The sequence below is a fragment of the Populus euphratica genome, unplaced genomic scaffold (genome assembly GCF_000495115.2).
Source record: "Populus euphratica unplaced genomic scaffold, PopEup_1.0 scaffold8.1, whole genome shotgun sequence".
In the NCBI taxonomy this organism is placed as follows: domain Eukaryota; kingdom Viridiplantae; phylum Streptophyta; class Magnoliopsida; order Malpighiales; family Salicaceae; genus Populus; species Populus euphratica.
In genome coordinates this window covers 992,171-1,008,055 of record NW_011499855.1, presented here as the reverse complement: position 1 = coordinate 1,008,055, position 15,885 = coordinate 992,171, and the positions used below count along the sequence as shown (strand labels likewise).

The window sequence follows — 15,885 nt, the reverse complement described above, 5'->3', positions numbered from 1 at the left end:
TTACATTGCTCTCTCTTTATCTCTATTTATAAGAGAGCCTTGACAGCTTGGTTGAGGGTGGTTGAATGGTGGTTGGAAGTGGTTGATGGTGATTGTTAAAGGAGAGGGTGGTTGATGGTGGTTGATGGTGGTTGAGAAAAAATGTTGACAATTTGCTACACTTTCCGGGAGAAAGATTGTATTCTGTGCTATAATAGAAATCGGAAAGATTTATTATTTTTCTGGTTGTGGGTGCTGCCGGGACATCTGTGGACATACAGATTCTGCAACAATGTTTGGACCTTCATTTTACAGGATGCTTTGTTTAAGAATGAGAACTCCCAGGAGAATGTAGGTCTGGTTAAAATATATGGTGGCATGTAACTCGAAGCTGCTGACACGATGAGGTTGCAGAGAGCTGGTATCTTCTGGTTGCAGAGGTGGATGGCAGCAGGGAAGGTTGGGAGTCCTGTTTACTGTAGAAAAGCTAACAATACTGTATAGCCATCGACCTATTTCAGCTTACTATATTTGATGATGCATTTGTGGACGGTGCATGCATATAGTATTGAACGATTTGTGTTGTTTCTTTTATTTACGAGTATGACAGGATTTGAGGATAAAGTCATGAAATAACAGTTATCAACCCACCACCAAAGACTTGGATTTGCATCAGTTATAAGATAACTTTGTTTTGATTTTTTTTTAAATAATTCAAAGTTGTTTTGAATTAAAATAATATACAATAATCTTTGATCGTATTTAGATTTAACCGAGTCATCTAAGCTAATTAAATTTAATCAATGGAGTTAACCAAATTTAATTGGATAAATTTTTAAATTGGTTTCATATTAAAACTCAAAAAGATGTATATAACGATAAATTATTGAAGTATTAATTATTTTTTATATCACAAAATCAATTCAACTTAAAAATTTAAGTTATTCAATGGAATCTCAAGATATAAATTATATTATTTTCTAGTATAGCTTCTCGAATTATCTCTTTGTATAAAAAATTTTTGAACTTAAAATTTATATAAACTCAAACTATTTTGTATTTAATTTTTATTAAATAAATAAAATTAATAAAATTAAAATTTATAATTATTTTGTTATTAAAACTCTTATATCATATAAAAAATTAATTTAATTTAAAAACTTAAATTATTAAATAAATTTAAGAATACAATGTATAATTTTTCTCCAACACTGCAATTCGTCTCCCCTGTTCACAAGCAAGCGCATGCACGAAGGCAATCTTTTTGAAGATTTTTCATTTAATTTCTGTGAATTGCAACTACCATGGCCACAATATTCGTTCCACGCAAACCACATTTTCTGCGATTTCTCCCTCCACTACAAAAATTGTGTTTTAAAAAGACCACATAAAGATCATACTTTTTCACTTCTGGTGTATGCAGGTCCAGTCGTTGAAACCGGAGTTGAAATTGGGTTTTGTGTGAATAATAATGGGGCTAAACGTGATAATCCTGGATTAGCTGGTGGTTTAATTTGTGATTCTTCTGGTGCATGATTACACGATTTTACTGCTAACATTCTGTGAAAGCTGCGCCCATCATAAAGTCAACTATGGGGGATTTCATTCAAAGTCTACCATGTTCCATGATTGTTACTTTCATAAATGGCAAACCCTAAGTGTAAATCTTTGAAGAAATGTTTTACTTTCCACAACTTACTTATTATTGAATTGAAAGTAATTTATTCCTTTGCAATCAATTAAAGAGTGCCTGTTACCGTCTTGGCTGGCCTGAGTGGAAGGGGTTCCGGTCATTTAAGCAAGTTGTCTCGGATTCGAGTTCTTGTGGATGCAGCAAACTTTCTCGAGAGAAATCCCTATCTTGACGTCCGACAGTACTTCGAAGGATGAGTCCTCGATAATAGGGACGCCAACTAAGTTCTTCCTTTCTCGTTCTATGCAACTGTTGGAATTTTTGTCACCGAATTGTCTTTGATTCAACTTTTTATTATATACGCGGTCTAAAGTCAAGAGTGGATGTCCTTGTTTGTGGAGATCGAATGAACCCTATATGTGCAAAAAAAAAACGTGTTTTTGTGTACCAGGTAGAAATATTTGATCAAGCACCGAGCAGTCAGCTAGTTTCACGGGTGCTTCTCCTTGAAAAAACTAATTTAATATCACATGTACAATGACCCACTTATGCCTTGTGAAAAGACCTCGAGAGCAATGTTCGAGAGCATTAATTTGAAAATTTGGTGTTTTAAAAATATTTTTTTAAAAAATAAAATTAATTTTATTTTTATATTTTTATATTTTTTTGATATATTAATGTTAAAAAATTAAAAATTAAAAAATATTATTTTAATGTATTTTAAGTAAAAACACTTTAAAAAATAACTATTATTTATTTAGTGATATTTTATCTATTTATTTAGTGTTATAACAATAGAGCTTGTAAATGTGAATTAGACTGGTGTCATAAATCAAATTATAATATTATGGCTACGTATTATAATCATATAACTTTGGCTTACATATTTGAATAATAAAATTTTCAACCATAGACAATTTTTTTACCCAATATGTAAAAAAAAAAAACGATATTTTCTATCGAATATGTATTAGTTAATCTATTTAGACGGACAATTATAGTATCATTTTTTTCTTAATATCAAGAAACAAGTCGAGTTTAATGTGGACGGTTACCTACTAACTCACCACAGCAACATATGAACATGTGCAAATTAAGGTCTATAAATAACACATACCCATTAAGCTTTAGTGTCATACTTTAATTACATGCCTAAGAATATGAAGAGCCCGATGACGAGTGCTGTCTTCCTTGCCACTACTTTAGCCTTTGTTGGACTTGTAGCCATTAATGGCTCTCGAGCAAGGATTTTACCAGGTGATTAACATGCTTGTGCTTAGACATATATATGATCAATCTAGTCTCACTAATTTCATAGAAATTTATTCATCTTATAAATTGTTTCTTGATTCGAACATGGTTTGTTTAAAATGATGGACTTACATAATTAAAGAGATTAAAATTTTTGAATGTTGAATCTCTTTGTTCTGGAAATATAGAATTGCTTGGAAATATTCTAAATAAATTTTCGTTTCTTCATGTGATGCAGATAGCCTTGGACTCGAAGTAGCAACACTAGCTAATTATGGAGGAACTTATAGCCCACCACCTCCATCTCCGATCCCTTCACCAGGAACCACGGAATTAACGGGCAATTACGAGAAGTATCCATCTCCGCCACCAGAGTCTCCGAAAGCTGATCCATCAATCGGTCAAGTGACGCCTAGTTATGGACGGACCACGCCATCACCGCCTCCACCCCCGAAACCTGCATCACCAAAAGCCCAGCTTGAGATTGGGTCTCCATGCACTGATGGGTGCATTTCTATGATAACAAATCTTGAAAGACCAGTACCAAGTTCACCTCCATCTCCAAAGCCAGCATCTCCTACAAGTCAGATAACCTTTGATCTTGAACCGAAAGTGCATGCAGGACCACCACCAGGGCAAAATGTATTTTCAACTTGAGTTGGCTAGTAATTTCCCCTATGGGGTCATCTAATTACTTTAATGGATAGTTAACTAGGAGAGAAGAGATTAATTAGCAAATAAGCATGCTCTCGAGCTATGGCAGTGACCATTTCCCATCTCTCTAGAGCAAGGTTCCGTTGGGTGATGTTCTTGCTAGTTTGGCAAATCTTAGTTCTCTCCATGATTAGCTTGGTGTTTTTAGTGAGAGCTAGCTCTAAGCGAGGTTAACAGAAAGCAGTACTTAGCTGAGTGCTTTTAGCTGGAAAATCTTATGCATACAAATAATGGCAGCGAATCATGAAATTATATATATAATCCTCCTTGGTTTTTCTTCATCTTAATTAATAGCTAGATGGCTTTTACCACAGCTATATATGGGTATCGGAATTCATACACCTATCTAGTTGATCATTTATTCCCAGTAAAATGAATTCGGGACTGATCTTATCGTGATGCACAGCTAGCTAGACGATGGTTGAACACATCATGCAACTATGTATGTATATTTATATTAAGAGAGGTTTTTTCTTTCTTTTTTTGTTTGTGTTTTTAAATGTTTTTAATGTGTTAATATAAAAAAAATAAAGTATTTTTTTTATATTTTTTATTAAAAATATTTTTGAAAATCTACAGCAGGACCAAACACTTAAATTTATGCTATTGAAATCAAATATTGAACTTCTGAGATTTTATCTCAGCACTTATTAATTGATTTGAACTATTAAGCTTAAAGCGGGAGAGTCAGCACTTATTAATTGATTTGAACTATTACGTTTAAGAGAGTGTTTGTAAATAAGATTCGTTTATTTTTTAAAGTGTTTTTTATTTAAAAAAATATATTAATAATATTTTTTTTATTTTTTAAAAATTATTTTTAAAATCAGTATATTAAAATACTTTAAAAATATCAAAAACATATTAATTTAAAATAAAAAAATTCAAAATGTTTTTAAAAATATTTTTAAAATATAGTGCCAAACAATATCTAAAACCGGAGAGTTGTAGGATAACTTGATGGATGTAGACCAAACTTTTAAAGCCATAACAGATCTTGAATTTCACTATAACTGAGATTAAACAAAGAATTACTACGCTGGCTGGCTATGTTAATTTACATGGATATATAGCAGCTCTTTTTAGTAAATTAAAGTTATATCAAGTATATATGTTATAGTTATGTATAATACTCAGAGAGAGCTGCTCCCATTATTTAGCCAATGTTTTGTATGTTGAAGATTATTGATTGGACTGTATTGAAGTAGATTATACTATGTAAATAATTGTGTTTGGTATATTTTGAATTGAAGTATATAATTTATCTTATTTTATATTTGATGGATATTAAATAAATTTAGCTAATTTAAAATGTAAATAAATTTAGGTTTAAAAAAATAAAAAAATTGATATAATCTGACTTGATCAAAAATTTAGATTAGCTCAAAATTAATTATTGATAAAAAAATTATTGAGATTTTTTTACATGAGTTAATAATTACCTTGATGTATGATTTAGATATTGTTCTCACTTGATTTTTTATCTAAATTTTAAAATTATAAAAATAATAATTTTTAATATTATAATTTAGGTGGTGTCGTGTGCATGATGAGTTTAACTTTTGTAACATAAAGTCTTGTGAGTGGTAGGTTAGGACCCCTCTCCCATGGGGTCCTAAAGTTAAAGTAAACAAATTGGAACGACAATGGTAAAGGAGTAGAGGAAGCCGCCACTAACACAGTACAGTTGTCGGTACCTCATGAGTCGCCACTCAGCTCATTGTCCTCAGTTGAGTGGGTTCCTCTGGCCCATGCTTGACGTGACAATGTTTTCGTACGGGTTCACTGTCCGAGAGTGATACTTTTTTGGTCTTTCAGTCAACCACCATGATTTTCCCAGCATAACATATCTTTAATTACACAAGTATATTGTCTCTCGTTTCACAGCAAACTATTAATACTTTTTAAAATATATATATTTTTAAATTATATATAATATTTTAAGTATTTTTAAATTTAATGATAACGTTACGTCAAATCCAAAAACTATAAATCTAAAAGGCATACTAGACCCTGATAGTTTGGTCTGATGGTTATTTCAAACTCCTAGACTATATTTAAAATATTTTAAATAAAAAATTTAATTATTTTTTATTTTTTATGAAAAAATATTTAGACACTTGAAGTATTTTAAAAAAATGCTAGTTAATTTTTTATAAATTTTTTTACCTCTTTTAAAAATAATATTTAAACTATGATTAAAGTATTCAAAACAAAAATTTTAATTAATTTTTTATACATATTTTTTTATTTTCTAAAAATAATATTTAAATTATCTTAGAAATATCCTAAATGAAAATATTTATTATTTATTTAATTTTTTCTATAAAAATATTAAAATTATCCTTGAAGTATCATAAATAAGTTTTTTATAAATTTTTTTGATATTTTATAAAAAAAAATTATACCACCCTTGAAATATCCTAAAACAAAATGTTAATTAATTATTTTTTTTATAAAAAACAACATTTAAACTACTATTGAAGTATTCTATTTAATTTTTTTATATTTTTTTTTCATTTTTTCTAGAAAAAGTTAAGTTATCCTTGAATCTTGAATAGAAATTCTAATTATTTTCTAAATTTTTGTTATTTGTTTCTATAAAAAATATTAAAAATATTCTTGAAGTATCCTAAATGATTTTTTTTATAAATAATTTTTTATTTATATGAAAAAAAAATTAAACTACAAAGTATCCTGAACACAAATCTTAATTAATTTTTATTAGTTTTTTAATTTTTTTATTAAAAAATAAACTATCCTTAAAATAACATAAACATAAATATTAATTAATTTTTTCTATAAATTATTTTTATTTTTTATATAAAAAAATATTTAAAATACTCTTAAAATAACTTAAATAAAAATTCTAATTATTTTTTTATTTCTTACAAGCTCTTAGTTATAGCTACCAAGACAAATCTAAAAATCTTGGATCTAGCAGTCCTGCCTTATTAATTTTTGTTACTTGTTATAAAAAAAACATTTTAAAAACTCTTGAAGTTTCTAAAACTAAAATTTTAATTTATTTTTTTATAAAAAAACACATTTAAATCATTCTTAAAGTGTCATAAACAAAAGTTTTGAGTCTGGTGATCATGCCTATTAATTTTCTTTACTTATTATAAAAAATATTTAAAATATGCTTACATGTCCAAAACCAAAATGTTAATTATTTTTTTTATCAAAAATTACATTTAAATTATTCTTGAAGTATTATAAACAAAAATTCTTGTTATGTTTTTTTATATTTTATAAAAAAATATTTAAACTACCCTTGATTATCCTAAAAATAAATGTCAATTACTTTTTTTATAAATGTTTTTTATTTTTAAAATATTTAAACTATCCTTAAAGAATCATAAACAAAATCTAATTACTTTTTATAAATTTTTTTTATTTTTTTTTAAAAAGCATTTAAACTATCTAGAAGTATCTTAAACAAAAATTCTAATTATTTTCTTATTTTTTATTTTTTCTATAAAAAAATGTCAAAACTATCTTTGAAGTATCCAAGATATTTTTTTATATTTTTTATATAGAAAAAATAAACTACATTTGAAATATCATAAATATAAATGTCAATTAGTTTCTTTTATAATTGTTTTTATTTTTTTATAAAAAAATATCAAAACTATCTTTGAAGTATCCAAATATTTTTTTATACTTTTTATATAGAAAAATTAAACTACATTTGAAGTATCATAAATATAAATGTTAATTAGTTTCTTTTATAATTTGTTTTTTATTTTTTATAAAAAATAATTAAACTACCGGTAAAGTATCATAAATAATTTTTTTTAATAATCTTAAGTCTTGCTGTTAAGTGGGATCCGCTTTAGTTTAGATAATCATGTCATGACCTAACAGGCAATTTTTTGAATAACAATTATAAAAACTAACACCCTTTAATATCTAAAGTATTGTGTACAATACAAACACTTTATCTCTACAACATGTTTCACAATACAAATACTTTATATATATATAATACTAATATAATAATTTTTTCATGTATTTTAAAATATAGTATAATGTAGGTAGCAACTAGCACTATGTCCGTATGATGCAAGTGGTGGTTTTTAATTTTTATTTAAGTTTTTGATAATTAAAATTTATATGTTAAAAAATCTAAACGATCTTGAATGTTTATTTTATCAACAGTATAGATTTTGAAAAAAAGAAGCATTACTCTCGTAAAAGTTCTGATAATTTTGCATATTTTGCCAGGAAATTAAATGTATTCGCCCTATAATTTGCATGATATTACCATGCATCTCCTTGTGAAACAAATGAAAAATGGGACGGGTACAAACTCGCTTGATATGTAGTGGTCTCTCTCATCAGTTTTTGACTAGGTTTGTTGCCCACTGTGGCCAAAATGTTTATCCATGTGAAAACATAATGCTAAAATTTTTTATTGATAATTGAAATAAAATAATAAATAAACCGAAAAAAAGTGATAAAAACTGACATTTTAGATTATTTTAACCTGTGAATTCTATAATCATGAATATAAAATTAGAATAATTTTATAAAAAATAAGAAGAAAAAAATCTAAATACTAGTTTTAATAAATCAAATGAGAACGTGATGAGTTTATAGAAAACAAAATGAAAAGCAAAAAAATTGATGCTCAATTTCTTACAAATAAAATTTTATAAGGATAAAAAAAATTTTAAAAAAATATATTTAAAAAATCTTGATTTGAGCCCATTTGGATCAAGATGCAAAATTTCATACCCAATTATGATGCCAGGGTAATTATATTTGAAAGCAGATTAAATAAAATTATAAAACTCAATTATCAAATAATCTAATATTAAAGAATAAAAATAAAACAATAATAATTAAAAAATTGAGTCAGCCCGAGTTAATTTACTAACCTCGCAATCATGAATATAAAATCATGATAAACTAATAGAAGGGAAAGGAAACATAAAAACATAAAGATCAATTTTCTATATTTCAAATATTAAAAGATAAAATTAAAATAGATATTAAAAAAAAATCAAATTCAACCTGCATTAGGAAACATAAAAACATAAAGATCAATTTTCTATACTTCAAATATTAAAAGATAAAATTGAAATAGATATTAAAAAAAAATCAAATTCAACCTGCATTAACCTTTGAAACCAATAACACTGGTCATAAATTTGAAACTCATCGTATAAAAGGCCGGCCATAAAAAATAATGAATCAAAACTCTTAAAAAAAAAAGAAAAAAATAGCTTAAAAAAAAGAAAAAAAATAAGCAAATATAGATAAATCTTCTAAACTTGGTTTAGTTTATAAAGCTCATAACTCATAAAATTCTTGATCACAAGTTAAAAAAAAGCTCAATTTTCAATAAAATTAATTTTGAAAAATGAAATCATGAAAAAATATTAATTTAAAAAACTTGTAAAAGCAAAACAAGATAACAAAAAGGAAAGAAAAAATGAAGATTAAATTTAATAGAAAAAAATTCATAAAAAATGAAATTGTAGAACAAAACTAAAAAATAATAATTAAAACAATAGAAAGAAATTCAAAAAAATAAACAATAAAAAGAGGTGAGATTTAAAAACATTTGTAGTTTTATAAAATATTTATGTTAAAAACAGTAATCTAAAGGACAAGGCTAAATTTGAAAGAAAAAAATTGAAAAAAATGGTCTGAAATTTTGAAAGGTCTAGCATGGAATTCGAAGAGAATAAATAAATAAAAATATAATTGTTAGCATCAAATTAGAGGCATTTTTAATGCACTCGTCTCCCCGTTACATATAAAGTATTGAGACATTTCAAACACTACAAGGACATTGATATGTTTTTATAATATTATTTATTATATGGTTAAATATAATAATGCTCTAAAGTAATCTTCATGTTAATAATAATATCAATATAAAAAAATAAAAATAAAAAAGAGTCGTTGTGAAATAGCTATATTGATTTTGTCTCTAAAAGCAACAAAATAATTTAATTATTTAAAAAACTAAAAAAAACACAGCATCCTTTATTAAAAAGCATTTTTTATTTTAGGGTTAAATTAGTAATTTTAGTATAAAAAACAAGATTACTAACCTATATATGCATAAATAGTTAAAAATAATTATACGAGGATGGAAAAATCATATTACTCTTAATATCAATTTAAAGGTTTTAATGTCAAGTAACTGTTCCAACGAATAATAATTTGCATCTAGAGATACAATAAAACCTCCTTCTCCGGTAGTTTTCTTTTTAATAATTTAATTTAATCAACACTTTTAATAATACTGTTATTAATAATAATATCAATATAAAAAAATAAAAATAAAAAAGAGTCGTTGTGAAATAGCTATATTGATTTTGTCTCTAAAAGCAACAAAATAATTTAATTATTTAAAAAACTAAAAAAAACACAGCATCCTTTATTAAAAAGCATTTTTTATTTTAGGGTTAAATTAGTAATTTTAGTATAAAAAACAAGATTACTAACCTATATATGCATAAATAGTTAAAAATAATTATACGAGGATGGAAAAATCATATTACTCTTAATATCAATTTAAAGGTTTTAATGTCAAGTAACTGTTCCAACGAATAATAATTTGCATCTAGAGATACAATAAAACCTCCTTCTCCGGTAGTTTTCTTTTTAATAATTTAATTTAATCAACACTTTTAATAATACTGTTATTTGTTTTTCGTTTCAAAAATATTTTTAAAATATTTGAATTTTTTTATTAATTTTAAATTAATATATTTTTAATATTTTAAAATTATTTTAATATATTAATAATATTTTTTTAAAAAAAATAAAAAATATTATTAATATATCTTTTAACATAAATAATTTTTTTTTTAAAAAATAAAAAATATTATTAACATATCTTTTAACATAAATAATTTTTTAAAAAATAACTATAATTATATTACGAAACTACCTCACAAAGTTTATTGGCATGTGTTCTGACACATTAAGCTCTTGAGAAGTACCATAGGATCATTTCCCAGTAATTTTTACAAGAAAAATCATTTATATTCATATTTTTTCCTGAGAAGTACCATAGGATCATTCCCTAGTAATTTTTACAAGAATTTTTTTTATTCATGTTCATATTTTTGCATGAATTTTTAAATATTATCTAGCGATGTTAAATACTTTATAATGACAATAAATACCCAAAATAAGATTTTAAAATAGAATAATTATCAGTAAATTATTAATGAAACAGGAGATGTTCTAGCCACCCCTTTGTTCTTTATATTTTTTTTTCAATTTTCATATTTTTTGTGTTTATAGGAATGGTAAATTACATTAAAACCTTTTTTATTCTTTATTCATACGTTGTATTCATATGTTGGAGATATGGTTCTAGATTGACTTCAATTCATGCACTAAACAAGAAGTTAATCTATTACTTGTCCCTAAACACTAAATAACCTATATTTTGATTATTTTTTTTAGATTTTATTTAGGTCTTCAAGTGTTTTAAAAAATATTATAACATGCATGAGGAATTGAGTGAAAGAAAAGAAAAGAAGTAAAATAAAAACATGAAAAATGGTGAGTATTTAGTAATAAAGGGTAAAAGATGAAACTACCTAAAAGGTAAAGGTAAAGGGTAAAAGTGAAAACATTTCAAATATAAGGATTGAAGTGGAATAAATCAATGCGTACAAAAATTAGTATACCGTACCATTCTCACTAGCTTCTATTCTTCCTCCCTCCGCTCGTCTCTTCGTCACTTCTTCTCAGCACCATCGTCTCCTTCCCGTCGGAAGCAAAGCTCAAACCTCAACTGTAGAAATCCATAATCAGATTGAATTTTGGTGTTAGCTTAATGAATTTTGGCGGATAGTCATCAATGGCCGACCAATCAAAAAAGGAGAAGGAGAAGGAGAATCTCTCCAAAGCAGTATCAGCTCCACAAGCATTTCTCATCCATCTGATATCTGGACTTGGCTTAGCAATATCATTATGGGTAGCCCACAATTTCTACTCCATCAATCTTGTCTCTCATCCTTCAATTACCCTCCGTCTCATCTGGGTACACTTCAAAAACCACTCTCTCGTTGATTTTGAAGTTATTGTTCTAAATTATTAATTGGTATCTTTTTTTGTTTATTTTTTTAGATTTTAGAGAGTGCAATTGTCATACTTATTTACAGCCGCTTTCGAATTGATCCGCAACAATGCTCGGTATTACCTTGTCATTCTTTGCTCTTTATGTATTCTTGGGTTTTTCTTGCTTTCTAGAAAATGGGGAAAAGTTAGGTTTTTTTTTTCTCATTTTCTTGGAAACCAAACAAGCCCTTTGTTGGATTTGTTTTCCTGCTTTAGTTGATCTGTCTTTTTTTGAATCTTTGTGAATTTTGCAGTACTTGAAAGCTGTAGTACGGGGAATATTGGCACTTCCTGTTGGTCAGTATTGAACTTTGCTTTCTTAGTTTTTTTTTTTTTTTCTTGGTATCTTAGTTTTATGATACAGAATAAAAAAATGTATGCTTTGAATATATTAGAATATCTCTGCTATTTATTTAGCATGTAAATATGTCACCTTGGTAAACCTACTCAACAAGAAGTCAAGGTTTCAATCAAGACTTTATTGAGGTTTGAAATGAATAGAAGTAAACAATTTGATTTTGGAATGTATTTCAAAATCTTGTAAGTGAAATTATGCTGCTGCTGAATTTAGTTTCTGGCTATTATTGTTACTTTCTGTATATGCATCATGTCAACTTAACATATTCCCTTGTATCTTTTACTTTGTAGGCGCTCTTGTGAATGCACTTGGAGCCATTGCTTTGGGTGCTCCTGTTGGTATCCAGTATGTGTGCTCCTTGTTGACAGTTTTGAATATTTTGAGAAAATTTTGAAATTAGAATTCATAGTTGAGGTTGCAAGAGATAGATTCTTTCTAATACTGTTAAGGCTGTAGTCCCTAAGAAAACCTTTTCTCACTATCAGATTCTTAATTCCTTTCCCCCCTCATTGTCCCTTGTGAAGTTCTATTTTGTTTGAAACAAGTTTTGATGTTGAGCTTCAATAACTGTTGGTGGCTGCCCAACTCTAGTTATTGACTTACGATTTCAGAATTATGAAGAGAGGAATTATAAACATGATTCATGAATATTTTTCATTATCATGATGCTGTTCAGACCGCATCATTTCCTTTGGTTTTTTGAATTCAACTTCATCTGGAGTGCATGTTTGATTTGCTTTTTTGGTATTTGAGGACAGGTACTTGCCAAAGACCATAAACTGGTCTCTTCTTATGTCATCATTCACAGTAAGTATTTGTTGTTATTGAACTTGGCTAGCATAATTCTTAATGTTTGATGAATCAAATTTGAATCTACATTATTAATATCTCATCTTTTCAGTTCTATTTAATAATAATCTCATCTTTTCAGTTCTATTTAATTCTCTTTATTGTTAATTTTTTGCTCTCCAGATGAATGTATCATGATTTTTTATATTTCATTCCAAACTTTCTCTTATTCAGTGAATGGGTCTCAAGGCTGCAAATTTATTTCCCCGCACTGTGCTTATTGCACTTGTTTTTATTTTTGTGTTTAAAAAGTGCTTTTGAAAATTTTTCAAGTTCTTTTTTTTTGCTTCAAATTGATTTTTTTTTAATGATTTTGAATCATTTTGCTGTGTTGGTATCAAAAATAAATTTTAAAAAATGAAAAAAATATTATTTTGATGCATTTCCAGGTGAAAAACACTTTGAAAAGTAACTGCTGCTATAATCCCAAATTCTACCTTAGCAGGGGAAGTCTAATCATTGCCTTTATATCTTTTGGCAGTTTGCACCTGCTGCTTCAGTATTTGGTTCATCATGGACATACTGGCAACGGATATTTGCACAGACAAAGTAAGGTTTCCAACATTAGTTGCCTTTTAGTCCATGTTTAGACTTCTAGTGTACAGCAAATGCTCTTTTTGAGCATCTCTTTTATCTCCACGAAATAATTTAATTGTTCCATTGCTTTGAACTGTGGATTTCTTTCCAGTTCAAAGAGAACCACAGTTTGGGTACATGCAAGCCTTAACTTTTTGGTGGGATTAGACATGGTATATGTACAATATTTGAATTGAAATGGGGGCGAGCCCATCAATAGCTTATGTTTTGTCTGCTAAGTTGATCAGCAAGGCAAACTGACTGGAATTTTCTAAAAATCAAGTCTGAGAAGTTAAAAGCATGACACATGAAGAAAACTGGTTGGCTTTCCTACAAATTTGTTTGCATCAATGTTGAATTCTTTTCCCCCACTCTTAGGCCAAATGAACCATTGGAATATATGATCTGCATACCCGCGCATGGGGCTGTTATTGGAGGCTGGTTTGGAGCTTGGCCTATGCCACTGGACTGGGAAAGGCCATGGCAGGTACTGTTCTTCTTCCTTCAGTTCCTGTACTATTTGATTTTGCCTGTTACACTTTTGGAAACTGCTGCATCTTTGAGCGAAGATATTGGTCATTTTCTTCCAAATGAACACTGTTTATCCATAGAGAGGTTATTATGTATCCCCTAGGGTGTTATCGTGGGTGTTTATTACCCTTCTGTATATCAGGAATTCCATAATTGCTTTGACACTCTTTTGAAAGTGACTATTATGGGCTGGCATGGGTTGGCCCACTTTATACTGCTTCTTGCTTGGGTGATAAACCATTTCTTATCTGTGTAGCTTATAAGGAATCACTTTCTGAACCTTGTTCCTACTTTCACTCGGTGAGCATTGAGCCCCTTCTGTTTTACAGTAAATGAGTGCGGAAGTTTTGTAGGTCTTAGGTGGGAGGGAGTATAGTGATGAATGACTCTACAACGTTAGTTTCATAAGCTATAATAGCAAATGTGTTCAACTTGCTGAGAATGATGAACTTGAGGTTATTGGAGCTTGATGCTTAATCTTATTTGGAATCAAGGGAAGCATTGGTCTCAGTACATTTTTAGACAAAGCAAGGTCGAGGACTTGACCGCTTAAGTAAGGAAACATACAGGTGTTCAGATAAGTTAAAGCCTCACAACAGTTAAGATACAGCAAGAAACTTGTTTCTCTTCAGGATACAAAATAAACAAAGTGCATTATCGGGGGATTCCTTAATGACATAGGAGCTTTTGGTTTATTGAATATTTTTCCATTGTTTTTTCACTTTTCTTATAGTTTAGGAATCCTAATGCAAGTTGGAATCTATATTAGCTATATAACTTTCAACAAGGAATCATTTTTCTATAAAGATTAGGATTTAGACCTAAAACTAGTATAAATTGGGCTGTCTAGCTTGTTTTTCCGACATGTTTATGTCATTATCAATCGTTATAGATTTGAGGTTCTGTACAGACCCTGAACCTATTTTTCTAGTTTCAACTTGAATTTTCTTCAAGTCAGCCAACAATTTTTTGTTCTTTACTGTTTTGAGTTGATTTCTCTTCCACACTCCTAACCAGAGATTAATATCATTATCTGATATACGTATTTTGGGTTCTAGCAAATGCGTAGCTCAGGAACCCACTTTAGACTGAACTCTAATTTCATATTGCTACGGTACATGACTCTGATCCAGGATGATTTTGCAGGGGAAATTCCTTACTATATATTTCTGCTTCTCATTTCAGGCATCCCTGGAGTCCTGCTGACTTTTACTTGTTTCCTCGTCATATCATCTTCCTATATGATTCTTTTGAGGCTTGATGTTCATTATTTATGATTTACAGGAATGGCCGATATGTGTGACCTATGGAGCCATGACTGGATATTTGGTTGGAATGCTAGCAAGTTCTGGTTTTGTTCTTGCAAATGGGAGACGGCAACGACTTAAAGAAGACTAACATGCTAAGAAAGATTATTTACCTTGACCTAGCTGTAGGAACAAGCATGCCGTTTTGGAGATTGCTGACATACATGTTGAAGATCGCCACTGAAATACCTTTTTTTTTTTTTTATGGATACAATCAGCCAGGCTTCTTCCTGGACGAGTATTCAGCATGTATAACATCAATCATTTTTCATATTGGTTTTATCATGAAAATTCACTTTACACGACAACCAAAGGAGAATTATATGTTTTCTTATATTTTATGTTGTAGAAAATCAAGTTTTAGGCATCAATGCGCACTTTATTCATGCGTGCTTCAAAGATTTACTAAATTCATCAAGTTTTGTTATTTTTTCATCATGTCAAAAAATAACAAGATAGGCAAACTTTGCTTTTGTGGAAAGGCAAAAATGATGCCACAATATTGTTCTGGATGCTTTTTGTAATGACTGTATCCAGGTTAATTTTGAACGAGTACCATAGTAAATTTCTTATTCATCATCTCTGCC

At 28.3% G+C, this 15,885-nt stretch overlaps 3 protein-coding genes across 3 annotated transcripts in view; all 3 read left to right on the top strand.

Moving 5' to 3' along the window:
* Positions 1–3,835, top strand: part of LOC105122898 (leucine-rich repeat extensin-like protein 3) — a 12,857-nt gene extending 9,022 nt beyond the window's left edge. Inside the window, exon 3 of the mRNA XM_011022269.1 lies at positions 3,571–3,835. The gene's annotated coding sequence lies outside the window, so the exon portion shown is untranslated. The remainder of the gene's footprint in view (positions 1–3,570) is intronic.
* Positions 2,740–3,835, top strand: LOC105122897 (anther-specific proline-rich protein APG-like). Its single transcript, XM_011022267.1, has 2 exons — positions 2,740–2,869; positions 3,102–3,835. Exons 1-2 carry the CDS (start codon positions 2,761–2,763, stop codon positions 3,518–3,520), a joined length of 528 nt encoding a protein of 175 aa, XP_011020569.1. The 5' UTR covers positions 2,740–2,760; the 3' UTR covers positions 3,521–3,835.
* Positions 3,836–11,220: 7,385 nt separating this feature from the next.
* Positions 11,221–15,680, top strand: LOC105122896 (phosphatidylinositol-glycan biosynthesis class F-like protein). Its single transcript, XM_011022266.1, has 8 exons — positions 11,221–11,600; positions 11,687–11,752; positions 11,932–11,974; positions 12,326–12,380; positions 12,794–12,842; positions 13,366–13,433; positions 13,839–13,947; positions 15,276–15,680. The coding sequence occupies exons 1-8, from the start codon at positions 11,418–11,420 to the stop codon at positions 15,387–15,389; spliced, it is 687 nt and encodes a 228-aa protein (XP_011020568.1). The 5' UTR covers positions 11,221–11,417; the 3' UTR covers positions 15,390–15,680.
* The last annotated feature ends 205 nt before the right edge of the window (positions 15,681–15,885 follow it).